Source organism: Eretmochelys imbricata, chromosome 21 (genome assembly GCF_965152235.1).
Source record: "Eretmochelys imbricata isolate rEreImb1 chromosome 21, rEreImb1.hap1, whole genome shotgun sequence".
Lineage (NCBI taxonomy): Eukaryota > Metazoa > Chordata > Testudines > Cheloniidae > Eretmochelys > Eretmochelys imbricata.
In genome coordinates, this window is record NC_135592.1 from 10,998,588 (window position 1) to 11,013,806 (window position 15,219).

The window sequence follows — 15,219 nt, forward strand, 5'->3', positions numbered from 1 at the left end:
CCCTTGTTGGTAACCTCAGCTGAGAAACCAAGGATCGAATTGGCCTTGGAAACTGAACTTCTCCATCATGCCTAAAGGTGGCTCCGTCTAGGTCCTCTTGGGCTAAAAGCTCTCTGGAGTAGGGACTTTGTCTCTACAGTGCCTACTGCAATTGGGACCTGACTCTTGACTGGAGTTTCTAGATGCTACAGTAATGCATATAATTAATAATGCTTACAGAAGCTATGTGGGGAAGTTTGCACTGCTGCTCCTGATGCTGTTATCTGTGCTGTGGATAAACGGACATCTTCAGACTCAGTGTGTGTTTAATCTGGGGTGTTTCACCAGCACTGAGTTCAAGCTTAGAAATCTTTAGAAAGAAAGAAAGAAAGAAAGAAAGAAAGAAAAGCAATTACTGTGTTAGTGATACCCCTTGATAGCGATACATCCTTTTGCCATTAGGGGGCATAATAAAGTCACAGAATTACATAGCATTCAATTGGAATGCAAAAGCCTCCTGTCTTGTAGAAAACGTCCCTAATTAGAGAGTGGAGTTTTGCCTGATACATGTAAGATTTTAGGTGCTGTGGAGTCTTCAAGAACACTGAAATGTTCTGGAGCTGACATAGCAGAGGGGTGAATTTGGGGGCTCACGTGACTGCCACTGAGGTGGCCAATTGTGTTGGTGGATTCTGTGATGTGGACACTTGTCCATTTGAAAATTGGACTCAAACTCATTTCACATCTGTACTGAACACCAGTCAGGACTCCTGATCACTACCATCATGGACTGGATTTCATCCAGTGCCTGAGCAATGAAAGGCTTTTTAGGCTGCATGTCTCCTAAAGGCCTGTAGTCTATGGCCGATACCATCCAGTCCTCCACCGCTATGATTTTCTTCTGTGCCTCTAGGGGATCCAAGCATAGAGAAGCTCTTAGCCACAGAAGCTAATCAGACCCAGCCAGAAGTGTGCTTACGACTTGAAATAGGACCGAGCGCCATTGTGCACTCACCTCTGGCTGTCCAGAATGGGTTCCTTCACATCCTGATCCACAGCTCTTGTGCAGAGCTCCTGATGTCCTCCCTCACCAACCTCGGACCCTTCCTCGAGGACGAAGTGGTACCTGAGGTGATTCCCATGAAGATAGAAATGGTGGATGCCAAGATTACACTGAAGGTGTGTTTGTGTGTGCATTGGCAGAGAAAAGGGGGTGTTCAGGGCTCAGCTGTGGGTAAGGTTCTACCAGTGAAAGAGAACTGTGGCTGTCTGGAAAGGTGCCATTTCCTTAATAAAGTGTGCAGAATGGTTCTCTACCCTTTCCTCTGCCTCTTTTAAAATGACCTTAATGGTGAACAGGTAGCTCCTTGGAATCGTAGTGTAATGGTTTGACCACAGGGCATGTGACTGGGAGTCTGAAACTCCTGGGTTCTCTTCCCAGTTTTGCCAGCGACGTGCTTTGCAGTGTCAGGAAACTCGCTTGATCCCTTTGTGCCACTCTTCTCATCTGCACCTGTAAAATGGGGACAATGATACTGACCCCTTCTTTGTGAAGCCCTTAGAGATCTTCAGAAGGAAAGAGTTGTACAAGAACTGGGTGGTGGTAGTATTCTTGCCACTTACTCAGTGAGAGAGGGCATCTGGTGCAGAGAGATGTCTGATAACCCACCTGTAACCAGCCACGTGTCTTCGTCATACTCCGTATGACCATTACATGCCCCTTCCTTTGGTTTGTCTCTTCTCAGACAAGCATGGGCTAGGCTTACTATGAAGCAGCAGGGACATCTGCAGATTATTAAGGGCCAATATTGATGAATTTTGATGGAGGTTTGAATCTGGGACATGCAAGATAGTAACTATGAGATGTGGCCTTCAGGGGGTTTGTGGTGAGAGACTGACCCAGGTTGTCTTCAGGGCTGTGACTGAATTCCGTTTTGCAACCCGGAAGGCTTTCTGCAAAGATAACTAAGGGTTACATGAAGCCCTTGTGCAAAGGCATTCTCTTCCGTTTAATGGTCAGCCCTGGATGGGATCTGGAAATGCCAGAAGCAGTAACATGGCTACTGTGAGGGCTTGCGAGGAAATCCTTTGCTGCATTGCCCTATTTCAGAGTTGTACGTGGCAGCTGATAATTGTTGTTTGTTTTGCAGGATGACAGCCCTCGGGTGTACCCTACCTCTCCTGGCACCATCCCCATAACCTTGGTGGTGGATCATATTGTTGTGATGCGCAGCGATGATGGAGTGTTCTCAGTAACAGGTCGGTAAAGTAGAGAAGCCTTGATTCTCCTTCCTTCACCACCATTACTGGAGACTAGAACACTCTCCAGTGATTTCTGCTGGTAGAGACTGGAACTGAAATCTGCCTCTGCTGTATGAGGCTAGAGCTGGAGTATCTGATCAGCATCCAGTGTTCCCTTATTCTCTGCAACCACTTCTGCTGGAACAGGCTAAGAATATAATGTCCCCTGTTATGTCCAAGCACCCCTCTCCTACAATACTCCAATATTCTCATATGCATCCACACCTACTGGTGTAGCTTCTTGCTTGTTCACAAACTTTTGCTTGAAATTATAAATTAGAAGCTCGAGGCAGCATTGGCATAATTGTTAAAATGGGACTGGAAGTTTCTTGGTTCTGGTTGTTATTGTCACTGACTTGTGAAGACTGACCAAGTAGCTTCTTTTTGTGCATCAGTACAGGCATCTTTAAAAAGGGGATAATACTTAGTCTGTACAGCACTTGGAGACCCTTTTATGAAAAGTACTTGATGGTATAAGTGAACATATGAGTATTTCTGTGTTCCTTTCAAGCTGCACAAAAGGAGGGACTGTCTTTACAGAAAAAGCCTGAGCAAGGTCGGAAGGAAAAGAAGGTCCCAGTAAAGAGACTCTTGGCAGTTCCAGCAGGAGCAGTACATGAACTACGGGTAAGCCATTTCTGCATGTTTCCTTCCAGACAAATAGACAATAGCTTGTGTCCCAGACAGCTGGCTGCAGACGAGAAAATACAGGGTTGGGAAATGTAAGGCCTAAACGTGCATGTCTCTTTCCTTACCAAGGGTGTTTATAGACAGGAAGCACTAATGTTCTCTTGTGAGAGTAATCAGGATTCGGTTCCCATCCCACCTTTCACACTCAACCCAGAATCAAGAGCAATACCTTCATCACCCTGCAGCAAACTCTCCTGATCACTTTCACGAACCTTGTTTTCTGAGGGGATTCATCTTTCGGCCACCTGTCCAATCCCTGAATGGAAGATGTTCTTTCAGATGCGGGGACTTTTAGAAAGTAGGTCGTAAGCAACCACAGAATGAGTCCTACAGACATGAGAATTTCCAGGTAACATGGAGCCTTCTGCTTAATTCTCTCACTGTTTAATATGATCTTCCATTTTATTTGATCCAAACATCTGGAACCCAAATAATTGTGTATCGCAAACAAGCAAAAACAACTTCCACTTTTTATTGCCCTTCCTTTACACAGGTATTACTAGATAATCTGATAATTGGCTATTGAAAAATGTGCTGAAGGAAGCAATGTGGTCTTGTGGATGAGGTGCTGAACTGTGATTCAGGAGACCTGGCTCTGCCATTGGCCTGCTGAGTGACCTTGGGCAAGTCAGTTCTCCACTTTGTGCCTCTATTTCCCTTCCCACTCTTTGCCTTATCTATTTAGGTTGTAATCTGTTCGGGGCAGGGACTGCCTCTGATTTTGTGTGTGTGTGGGTGTGTAGCACCTAGCATAATGGATTGGTGATCACAACTGGAACCCCTAGGTGCTACAGTAATACAATAATAGTAATTAATTTCCTGATCCTACTGAAGTCAGTGGGAGCAGGATTGAGGCCTAAATTCTGAATGAAAGAATAACACAGTTCAAGGAAGACCCATAAATAAACATGATTGTCCAAGACATTGTTGACATTAGCCTTGCCATATGCTGTGAAGCCGTGCAAGGGATTCTGAGGGCTATATGTATAATAGGTAGCTTCAGTCAAGGAGGTAGAAACAGATGTGACTGAATTAAGGAGAGGTTCCTGGTGTCCTCACATGAGGAGTCCTGTTAACTTTAGTATGCCTGCTTATGAGGATAAGGATGATTCCCATATGTAAGGGTGCAGAATGGAGCCCAATATTTGTCCCTCTGCCTTCCCTGCAAGTATAGTTGGGTGATGCACATTGTTGTGCAGGAAAATCCCTTCCTGCTGCAAGTCTGTTCACATGTCTAGAAGTGGGGTGGGAATCCATGGAGACCGGTGACCATTAGACTGCCACTGATGACTGTGCAGGCTGAATATAATAATGGTTAGAAAAGGTATTCTAGGAAACAGTTGGAAATGCATCTGTCAGCAGCTACTCCTGCAAGAAAGCCAAATGGAATCAGTATGTCAGTAGGCTTTGTTTGCTCTCTGGCATGTAGCTGCAGGCCGTCTCCAAGCTCCTGGTTTCATATTCCAATTTGACAGTACTGCAAGAAATCATCAGTCTGGTCTGTTTTGCTTTTTACCTTTTGCAAAATCTTCTCTCTCTCCTCCTCTTTTGTAGCTAAAGGAAGCCCCAGCATTGCAGAAGGAGCTGCACGCCATGAAAATTGCCCTAGCAGAAGCCAATCTGGACATAGGGCGCCTTCTGCAGGAAATTAGGAAATACGATCCCCTCTTCCAGCTTTGACAGCAGAGGCCCAAGGCTGCAGCTGCTCAGGAGGAGCAGAGATCACCACCAGCATCCCGGCGGCTAGTTTGTTAAACTGCTGCTGAGAGGCCAACATCAGCAGAGAGGAATCGCCTTGGGGAATGGAAACCTAATTGCAATTGCAGGATGAACTCTAAGTGGGGTAGAAAGGGAGGAGGCCCTGGCTGGGTGAAGGGAAATGAGCAACAAGGAGCCATCTGGTTCTGGTTTTGCAGCCATTTCCCTCTGTCCTGGCAGTACGGTGCTACACTCTATATCACTGAACCACTGCAGTGCTTAGTCTGCAAGCACAAAATGCAGAACAGTAGTCAAGAGCCAGGCACCCCTGTCTAGTCATCTTACAATGGTGTTGCTGGCCTGCTGTCATACCACCGTTGCATCTGCTTCCTTGTTCATGTTGGTTTACAGGGTGGGTGGTGTGGGTGTCTGTACTTCCTTTGCTATCTTCCTGGGTGTTCTTGCCCAAACACACTCACCAAAGAGCACAGGCAAAAGCAATAATGTCAACTTGTCCAGTTAAGGCATAGTCAAACAGGGCAGAAGAAGTTTGTTTTTTAGTGAGTGTGTATGATGTGGAAGAAGATGGGATGGAAATGCCGGGGTGATTGGCTGTGAGAGATATGGAAATAACTTCTCCCCATAAGGGAGAGGGAACATGACTTGCAGATGTCCCGCCCGCAGCCTGTCTAGTGAAGTACAAAGTGGAAAAGGGGACTAGAAGAGACCCAACAGTTTGCAGTCCCAGGACAGAACGAAGCCATGTGATACTAGATTTAGGAAGGCACCCTGTTCACACCTGCTGTCCCTGAACCCCACCTCTCACGCTGTGTCCATATACTCTGGCTATTGCCTTTAGCCTTGTGTGAAGGCTGCCAGTTTGAAAAATGACCCTCGCTCATTAGCTGAAACCACGGGCTGAGTTCAGGTTAGTGTTCTCCGTGCTGAAGAGGGAGAAATCCAGCCTCTCCTAACGAAAGATGATTTAACCGCTTCTTGAACTAACCCCCGCTTCTTGAACTGACTCAGGCTGAGTGCAGAGTTTATAGGCTAAGAGGTAGGAGAGGAAGAAGGCCTGTAATCTCCCTTTGTGAAGTGTACTACACTCAGACATATCTGCCAGGGGTTCACAGACTGATATGGGAGGAAAAGCACTGACAACAACAACCACGCATATTCCAACCTAGTCATGTATTTTGAGCTAGAGATGAATCAAGTGATGTGGAAGTTCCGCTAGGGGCTGATGGTGTATGTTTCATCAGGGTGCTGACACTCAGACTTTTCCTGAGTGGCTTCTGGCTACCTTGGCTGCTTTCCGCTAGTTCTCTGAAGGCAGTGAAAACAGCAGCTGGGTAATGTTCACTCTTGGAAGATGCTAAGTGCTCACCTTCTCCAGGATGCTTCCGTGATGAAGGTGAAGTGGCCAAAGCCACAGTGTGACTTTCTTCATTTAAAATTAAATGGCTTTTGCAGGTAAGAAAACCTAATAGAAGGTGACGTGGGAGTTCATGAAAAGAAGTTATTGATGAAAAGGCCCTTTACAATGTTGCAGGAATCAATTGCTCTTCTAAAGGCTGATAAGTTTGCTATTTCTTCACTTTACTTGGCTGAGCTAGTGCACTGTCTTGGCACTGGGTGAGGAAGCAAATACATGTGTGTCCTTCTTAACTAACTAGGGAATAAACAGAACATGATAGAATCCAGCAGAGCGAGAGAGAGTGATAGAAGAAAGTGCTGGATGGAAGAGTAAGCGGCACAGTTTAAGACAGAACCATACACGTGTCAGAATGGAGACTACCCACCCACTGCACTTTATTCTGAGTCTCTTGGATTTTAATGCATTTCAAACTTTTTATGGATTGGATTTCTCCAGATGTATTTTATATTTGTATTAATGCACGATTTGTAATTCATACAACACTTTTTCTAGTGCCTGTAGAACAAACAGATGATCCCCACCCATCTTGATGAATTAAGGTCTGGGGGGTGATCAGAAGGAAGAAAATGACTTTTAATGTAACCTTTTTTCCCTGCATATTTGTTCCTTTGCTCAATCCTGGACCTATCAGGTGTTTCTCTTTAATAGGGAACTTATAGTTTAAGCCCTTCAGCTGTAGGGAGGAAGGATGCATGTTTTTATTTGCTCATTTGATGGTTTAGATTTGGAGAGAGTAAAGAACAATGGCTTGGAAAGAGCCAACCATGAATTCCATGCAGATGTCACTCCAAAGTCAGGGTGTGGAAGAAAGGAGAGGAGATGAACAGGATGCCAGAACCCAACACAGACAGCTGCTGTTCTTGGGATAATTTTAAATTCAAAATCTTTTGACTAAATTAGGCAGAAGATGGAACTGAATGGCACCCTGTAGTCTTTGACCAGTACCATTGAAAAGACAGTAGCCTGCGGGCCAAGACAGCACTGACTTACTGCTGTAAGATGGAGGACACTATCTCTGCCATCTGCTTGTCTGTCAAGGTCCAACTGCCCAATGCCTAAAAACAGGTATGGCAACAGCCGCAAGAGCCTGACCTTCACTGCGTGCTCTGAGAGCTGGCAATTAGAAATTATTTTGCTTCTGAAGGGAAAATTCTGTTTTAAACAAACAACCTGAGCTGAGCATTAGCCTGAGGCAAACGTAGGGTACCGGAACTCCAGAAGGCTTTGCAGTTGTGGTACAGTCTTTCCTCATCTAAGTCAGCTGTGGTGGCTACTGTGTATTATATCTTGTTTGGCTGCTGTCGTTTTCATACATTCATTTCTGTCCCTGGAAGAGGGGGGCATAGTCCACCATCTCTCTGTAGGAGAATATTACTGCTTTTCTGCAAAAGCATCTTTCCTGTCCTACGCCTCTTCAGAACAGCTCCTGTGATAGGTTATATGTGCATTACTACCTATGCTGAAAAATCCTCGAATGTAGCAGCCCTTGTTTGATCCGATGGGCAGAGAATCTGTTACCAGAAGACTGCACTTTAACTTTGAGCAGTAGTATGGGGATAGACCAACTGGGTATTTCTCCACCACCTTTGCCCTCTGTATGCACAGAATAATTTTAAAATAAAGAAAAGGGGGTTTTAGAAATGCAAGAATTATCTCCTGTGGTGAGGATCACCCTGTCACTAAGTTGAACAGTTTTCTCCGGCACTAATGCTGTAGTGCATCCATTTATCTGTAACCAGACTTGCTGTGAAACTAATGTACAACAGCTAATTGTAGGTGTAAAAGACATCTAATGTTGTGAAGTGAGTGTGTAAAGTCCAAGCTTTTGTTGCAAAGGTGAAGTTGTTGGTCACTTTCATATAAATGGAGGTTAACATTCTTTAGTCCAACTTCTGTGCTTATATGCACACTCCATCTCTTCCTGTTGAAGTAAGGGTACTGCTGCAAGTGCTATTGTGAGGGAGGGGATGCTGATCCCACTGCTTTAATCACAGTGTGCTTGAAAATCACTTCCCCCCTCCCCCCCCCCCTTTTTTTTCTTTAAGATGTTCAGAGTCTTTTAGCAGTTTATGAAAGGAGTGATAGGGGAAGGCTTTGCACAGCACTGTTATTTAGCTGCAGTGGCATGAAGCTACTTCCCTTTCTCATCCGCCACTGCAGCCTAAACAGAGCTGGAACTTAGTTTCCCATAGTGTGACCACAGGGGCTTGCATCAGTCAGTATAGGGCTAGGTTCAGGAAAAAGCTGGGTGCTTCTCTTTATTTGTATTCTGGTACAATACTGGGACCCTACTTATCAGAGCCTCACTGGGCTCCCTGTTGTATAAAAGCTTCCTCACTGTTGAGGACTGAAGGGAGCAGCTGGAACGGGGGAAAGATAGTGAGGTTGATAAAATATTACTTTGTTTTAAGTGTTATGGGAAGGTTGATTTTTGAAGACTTTGCTCTACTGTTGTATGTTCTATTAAATGAGCTAAATTAATTCTTATAACTGCAGTATTACATTAGAAATGAGTGTGGAGTGCAGTAGCTCTTGTTAGTTTGAGGGCACCACTCTTATCTGCTTATAAACAGGATAGAAGTCTGACTTGAATTTAAGACCTAGTCAGTATTGGAATTTTATGTTGCAGTTTGACATTTCCATGAGTGCATTTTTTTGGTTCTGTGAACCACCTTTTAAAAAAAAAAAAACCCCACTAAACTTAACCTCCACTGTGTCAGATGTCTGCTTTCTCTAAAGCTGGTTTTATTAAGTCCTCCAGTAAGTGCAGAACGTGGCTGAATAGCACAAGGCTAAAGGCTGTGGGAGGGTGGGCGACTACCACCACAGTATAAGATACCACTGGTAGGGCATTGTTTCAGCACTCCTTTAACTGCTTATGGAATATAGTGCCTGCACAGATCCAGAGACAGACTAAAACCCTACAGCCCCCTCAATGTTACTTAAGGATTAACAGATGAACTGGGGGGCGGGGGGGGGGGAGGGGGAGATGGATGCTAAGTCATACAATCAGTGACATTTCATCTGCCCTGTCAATGAGAATGGAAGGGACTACTCAAATCCAGGTCACAAGCTATTTAATTGAACAGCAAGTTTAATAAGTGTTCATTGTATCAAATCCCCCTTTCTATACAGACTATAGATATACCTGTTATAGCAGTAGCCCTCACTCCCCCCCACCCCTCTCTGTAAGTAAAAAGCCTATTGCATTAAAGGCTTTTATCCTTTTTCTGTTGAAGTGTTTAGCTCTGTTTCACATAGTCATATAAAGTCTGATGGCCCGGACAACGTTTCCAGTTCAGTTATTGCCCCTCTCTACCACCGGCACCTTTTATTGCAAGTTGCTTAGGAAGTGTTTAAAGAGAGAACCAAACTTAAGCAGTCACTTGATGAGGTTTGCTAGTGCATGTTGAAATAAGGACTCCTGTGGACATGATACAATATAGAGGCCTTTCCTTCCAGGAGTTTAGTACTAAAATACAAACTTAAGTGACCAAGGCTGCTATTTGCACTGCTGTTTCAAAGTTATTCTGAACTTTAACCACAACAGTAATTTTTCATATCTGTCTACCACAAATCGTGGAGAAGTTGTATACGGAAGCATTTCATAGTCCGAGAAACTGGCCACATGCACTCAGTTCAGTTGTGTTTTAAGCAACTTCTCTTTTAGGTTGTTTTAGTACTGGCGCATTAGTTAATACTGCAGACGCTAGAAGTGCAGAAGGTTTGGAAGCTTTCTGCTTAAGCAGCTCTGAGGTGATATGGTTTATATCTAGTAGTCTATTCTCTTCCAGCTTCTCCAGGGTCTCCTGCTTCTTAAACTGCTCTCTAGTTTTCACTTCAATGGAAGGTGATTTTTTTATACTTTGAATTGGGGATCTGCCCCCGTGACTTCAGCCGCCGGACTGCCTCACGCATGTGTTTGGGCTGAAGAGGTGGTAATTCTCCCCACTTCTCACACACATCCAGTGCTAAACAAACCAAAAAACAGTGAATGTTATCAGACTGTTGTCACAGTTAAGTGTCTCAAAGAGGCTTTCAGATAGTAAAAGCTAACATTTCAGCTTTAACTAAGTAGGTTATACTATTCATAAACATTTTCATCAACTTTACATCCACAAAAAAAGCTAGCATTCATTTCCTTGCAATGTCTATAATGCCAACTGAGGAGCATTTTACCAATATGTAAGAATCAGAGTGAAACTGACTTATCTGGGTCTCATTGTCCACACTCAGTGAAGGAGACTATAAACACACCCTAACTGGTAAAATTACATTTTATTGAACAGCTGAGGTTACTTAAGTTAATTTCTTAGAACATCCAACAACTTGCCAATGCCCCTTTCTACTTTGACCTGTTAAAATATTCATGGGTTGATTAACTTGAGGAGCACATGTATAGGGACTAATACATGAGACAAGAGATGAGCATGTATGGTAGAGATAGAAAGGACCTATTGGATCACTGCATCCATCCCACTCCAATTGCCACATACACAGGCTCATCTCAAAGATACAAGATTGCTTTTATCCAAATTCCCTCATGCAACAGAAGTAATCTGCAGAAACAGCCACAAACAGGGTTCATCATTCCAGCAAAATACCACCTCTACAGCTAAAGAGCAAGTATTTTAATAACAAGTCTGTAAAGATTGGGTGGCTTGAACCAACAGACTACTGTCTCCCCTTCAGATGTACTGTAAACATTTCCAAACAGCTACTTCAGTAGCTCACCCTTCAATGTAGTGTTTCATATAGTAATCTCAGTTCATCAATCAATGGAGTCGAAGTTTCAGAAGAATGGATTTATGCTAGTTAAATGTCACCTCCCTTGTGCTGAATTCCTTGCTGATAGCAGAATCAGGGTTCGTGAGGCATCTATTTTTGCCCCGAAGACACCCATTTCATAATAGGAAGACTGCTGTAAAAACTGTCTTCATTTCTTTAAGTTGTTAGGTACCTTGAAACCACCATGTCATCTCACTTCAAAACGTTTCCTCGCTCCTTTAATAATCTTTAAACAATATATTTGTAGAGTATTTCTCCCCCACCACCACCCACACACACTTATTAAAATATTCGTCTTGCACTCACCTTCTTCTACCACCTCCCCAGCAAAGACTTTGGAAATCCCAGACATGGCAATAACCACATTCTGAGACACAGAAGTCCCAGTAATGGACTGGACCAGCTTGAGAGAAAAGAAGATAAAATTAAGTGACAAATTTCCCTGCAGCTGAATACTTGGGTTTTTTGTTTTAAAACACTTAAACTAAGGATGAGAAATGCTGAGCCGCACCTATTGAAATCTGCATGAGTGAAGGTTGCTTAATACCTCTTCTGTAGTTGAAAATCTGTGCACTTAAACTGTGATCTAAACTACAATGATGCTCTGTACACTTATTTTTATAAATGCCAAGCTGTCTCTTTCACCTCATATGTTCCTCTGTGGACTGAGGATTTGCAGAATCTTACCCGTTTAATAGCAGCCTTGGGGAAAGCAGACCGGCGGTACATCTCATAGCGGTTCAGCTGTTCTTCAGAAAAGGAAGAAACCAATATTCTGGAGGAAGGAGGAAACAGGTCAGTTATGACAGAAGACAGACTTTTTTCACCTTAAAAAGCAATCTGAAAGGTTCCCCAAATCCATGTAGGATCTGTTTGCACAGTATACCACTTTAGAACACATTTTATGAGGCATAAAGAAGAGCATTGAAAGGAGGGGGTAGGTTGTGCCCTACTTAGCTAATGCCCAGGTGTGGGTGCAAAGTAGTAGTAACTGTTCTGGTTTACAAACTGGGACTCAGATCTTCCTTTATCAAGGCAAAGATCAAAAAAACCAACCAGTTACAGAATAGGTTCCAGTGTTTGGCTTAATAAGCCATGACAGTGCATATTACATGCTATAGCACTTGTTACTTCCAGCAGCAAGCTCTGTGCAGTGAATTGGGTGAGCTAAACTCAGTCTGATGAGGAGCAAGTTGTCATAACATAATTAGACAGGGTCCGGTAACCAAACTTGGCATCACATGAATTAGGAATTTAAGGTGTACTCACTGCATTTTCTGAATCTCATCTTCATCTACTTTCTGCTTCTTCTCTTTCTTCTCTTTTATCTCTATTTTTATCTTCTTAGCTGCAGAAGACTGCAATGTAGAGTCCTCAGATTCAGCTGAGGCTAATTCCAAGCCTTCTTGGCTGTTCACCTGCTGCAAGAGATTACCATCATTCTGGGAAGGTCTCTGTTATTCAGTTCCAAACTACAGCTCTCAATACTCAGGGGTTAGTCTGCGTACAGTGCTATTAAGCATCCACATAGCACTATGATAAATATACAACCAACAGAATCCAGATTTTAATCTGCAAGCACAGTTTGGCTGCTATTGCTTTGTTACAACAGCATGTGACCACGAACACAAATCAGAGGACTGTGTGGCTGACTTAGTTTTACCTTCGCCTGGAAATTCAGTCTTTGCTAATGCTCAATTATTTTCTTACACCCTTCCATTCCGGACAGCCTCTGCTCACCCATACAGTGTGAGAGAAAGAGAGAGAGAAAAAGAATGGACTGCCTACCCACACAATGCTAGCAGCATCATATAGTGTCACCAGTTGTACAAAAAAGCTCACGATTTGAAGGCACCCACAAGTACAACACAGGGGCATAAGCCCACAGCAGCTGATTGCACTTCAGATCAAAGCCCCTGGGACACAGCAGAAGCTGGAGGAAAATTTCCAGGGGGAAATAACTAGGGCCCTACCAAATCCATGGTCCATTTTGGTCAATTTCACAGTCACAGGCTTTAAAAAAAAAAAACCCCCCATAAATTTCATGATTTCATCTATTTAAAATAATTTCACGGTGTTGTAATTGTAGGGGTCCTGACCCAAAAAGTGGTTGGGAGGAGTTGCAAGGTTATTGTAGGGGGGGTTGTGGTACTGCTACCCTGAGTTCTGTGCTGCTGCTGGCAGCCATGCTGCCTTCAGAACTGGGGGGCCAGGAGCCCAGACCTGAAGGCAGAGTTGCCGCCAGTAGCAGTGCAGAAGTAAGGATGGCTATACCATGACACACACCCCACAACTCTTTTTTGGGTCAGGACCAATGTTCTCTTTAATTTTGTACATCCCTGTGCAGACTGAATTTTGTTATGTGCACTAATATAGAGGTGATGTGTGGCAGGGGTGGAGCTCAGGGCTTTGGAGTGTGGGAGGGGTCTCAGGGCTGGGTCAGAGAGTTGGGATGCGGGGAGGGGTGAGGGCTCTGGGATGGGGCCAGAAATAAGAGGTTTGGGGTGCAGGAGAGGTTTCCAGGCTAGGGCAGAGAGTTGGAGTGCAGGGGACGCACAGGCTCTGAGGGTGGTCACCAGGGATGAGGAGTTTGGGGTGCAGGAAACATCTAGGGCAGATGGGCACAGGGTTGGGGTGCAGGGGGTGAGGGCTCTTGCTGGGGGTGCAGGCTCTAGGGTGGGGCTGGGGATGAGGGGTTTGCAGTGCAGGCTGCGCTGGGGTTGCTGCAGGGAGAGAGGACTCCCCCTAGCCCTTTCTCCCTCCAGCCGCCCAATGCCATGCAGCTTAGAGGGAATTTAGATCAGGAACCCCACTCTGAGAAACGCTGGTCTCCCTGTGAAATCTGTATAGGATGGGGTAAAAGCACACAAAAGATCAGATTTCAGAGGCTGTGATGCGCCCTTCGTGGCTGTGACTTTGGTAGGGCCTTAGCAAGAGCCAAGCTCGCCAGCACCGTAATCCCACCCGCCCCTCCCCCGCTCCACTCGCCAGCCCGCCCGTGCCCCCCTCTCTGCCCCCAGAGCTAACCCGACCCCCCCACCTCTGCCCCGGGCTCCGCCCCTCACCTCCGCCACCGGGCAGTCCGCTCTGGACTCGCTGCCCCCGCCAGGCTCGGCCGCCTCCCGCTCGCTCTTCTCTGCCGCGGCCGGCGGCTCCTCGGAGGCCGCGGGGGCAACCCCCAGCCCTGGGGGCGACGAGGCAGCCGGAAACGTCTCCTGGGTCGAGCCCGGGTCCCCGCTCTCCTCGCGACTGCGCTCCCCGGCTTCCGCCATGGCCGCCGGAGAGACGGCGCGCTCTGATGATGCCATCACTACGGCGGCTCCGTGGAGGGGCCGCCCCGCTCCGCCCCTTCCGGGAGATTTCTGTCTCCATGGCAACGCAACAGCCCTCGGGGGACGGGGTCTCTGGGGTGGGCGGAGGGGTTAGACTGGGAGTATTGGGGGTAGGGAGATCTTGGTATGGGGAGGGGAGGGAGTATAGTGGGGAGGGCATGGGGGTTGGAGTGGGGGGTGTTGGGACAGGTAGGAGGGGAGGAGTATTGGGGGTAGGGAGAGCATGGGGGTTGGGACAGGTGAGGGAGGGAGGGCATGGGGGTTGGAGTAGGGGTGTTGGGACAGGTGGGGGAGGGAGGGAGTTTGGGGAGTAGGGAGGGCATGGGGGTTGGAGTAGGGGTGTTGGGACAGGTGGGGGAGGGAGGGAGTTTGGGGAGTAGGGAGGGCATGGGGGTTGGAGTAGGGGTGTTGGGACAGGTGGGGGAGGGAGGGAGTTTGGGGAGTAGGGAGAGCGGGGGTTGGTGTATGGGTGTTGGGACAGGTGCGGGAGGGAGGGAGTTTGGGGAGTAGGGAGAACATGGGGGTTGGAGTAGGGGGGTGTTGGGACAGGTGGGGGAGGGAGGGAGTTTGGGGAGTAGGGAGAGCATGGGGGTTGGAGTAGGGGTGTTGGGACAGGTGGGGGAGGGAGTGAGTTTGGGGAGTAGGGAGAACATGGGGGTTGGAGTAGGGGTGTTGGGACAGGTGGGGGAGGGAGGGAGTTTGGGGAGTAGGGAGAGCATGGGGGTTGGAGTACGGGTGTTGGGACAGGTGCGGGAGGGAGGGAGTTTGGGGAGTAGGGAGAGCATGGGGGTTGGAGTACGGGTGTTGGGACAGGTGCGGGAGGGAGTGAGTTTGGGGAGTAGGGAGAGCATGGGGGTTGGAGTACGGGTGTTGGGACAGGTGCAGGAGGGAGGGAGTTTGGGGAGTAGGGAGAGCATGGGGGTTGGAGTAGGGGTGTTGGGACAGGTGGGGGAGGGAGTGAGTTTGGGGAGTAGGGAGAACATGGGGGTTGGA

General features: G+C 46.5%; 2 protein-coding genes across 4 annotated transcripts in view; one reads left to right on the top strand and one right to left on the bottom strand.

Moving 5' to 3' along the window:
* BLTP3A (bridge-like lipid transfer protein family member 3A) overlaps positions 1–8,811 on the top strand; it is a 56,330-nt gene extending 47,519 nt beyond the window's left edge. Inside the window, exons 18-21 of one of the 2 annotated variants that reach the window (XR_013348509.1) lie at positions 893–1,158; positions 2,130–2,238; positions 2,821–2,907; positions 4,525–4,560. Coding sequence is in view for 1 of the 2 variants with exons in the window: in XM_077839030.1 (XP_077695156.1) it covers positions 893–1,158; positions 2,130–2,238; positions 2,792–2,907; positions 4,525–4,650 (617 nt within the window). In the remaining variant the exon portion in view is untranslated. Of the gene's footprint in view, positions 1–892; positions 1,159–2,129; positions 2,239–2,791; positions 2,908–4,524 lie in introns of both variants that reach the window. The other variant, XM_077839030.1, reaches the window with a different exon arrangement.
* Positions 8,812–9,166: 355 nt separating this feature from the next.
* On the bottom strand, positions 9,167–14,202 carry TAF11 (TATA-box binding protein associated factor 11). 2 transcript variants are annotated; one of them, XM_077839031.1, is made up of 5 exons: positions 13,960–14,202; positions 12,164–12,315; positions 11,582–11,669; positions 11,201–11,297; positions 9,167–10,077 (listed from the first exon to the last, which is right to left on the bottom strand). In XM_077839031.1, the coding sequence occupies exons 1-5, from the start codon at positions 14,200–14,202 to the stop codon at positions 9,947–9,949; spliced, it is 711 nt and encodes a 236-aa protein (XP_077695157.1). In that variant the 3' UTR covers positions 9,167–9,946. The 2 variants fall into 2 exon arrangements, with proteins under 2 accessions (XP_077695157.1, XP_077695158.1); XM_077839032.1 differs by having other exon boundaries at positions 12,164–12,312; positions 13,960–14,179.
* Positions 14,203–15,219: the final 1,017 nt, after the last annotated feature.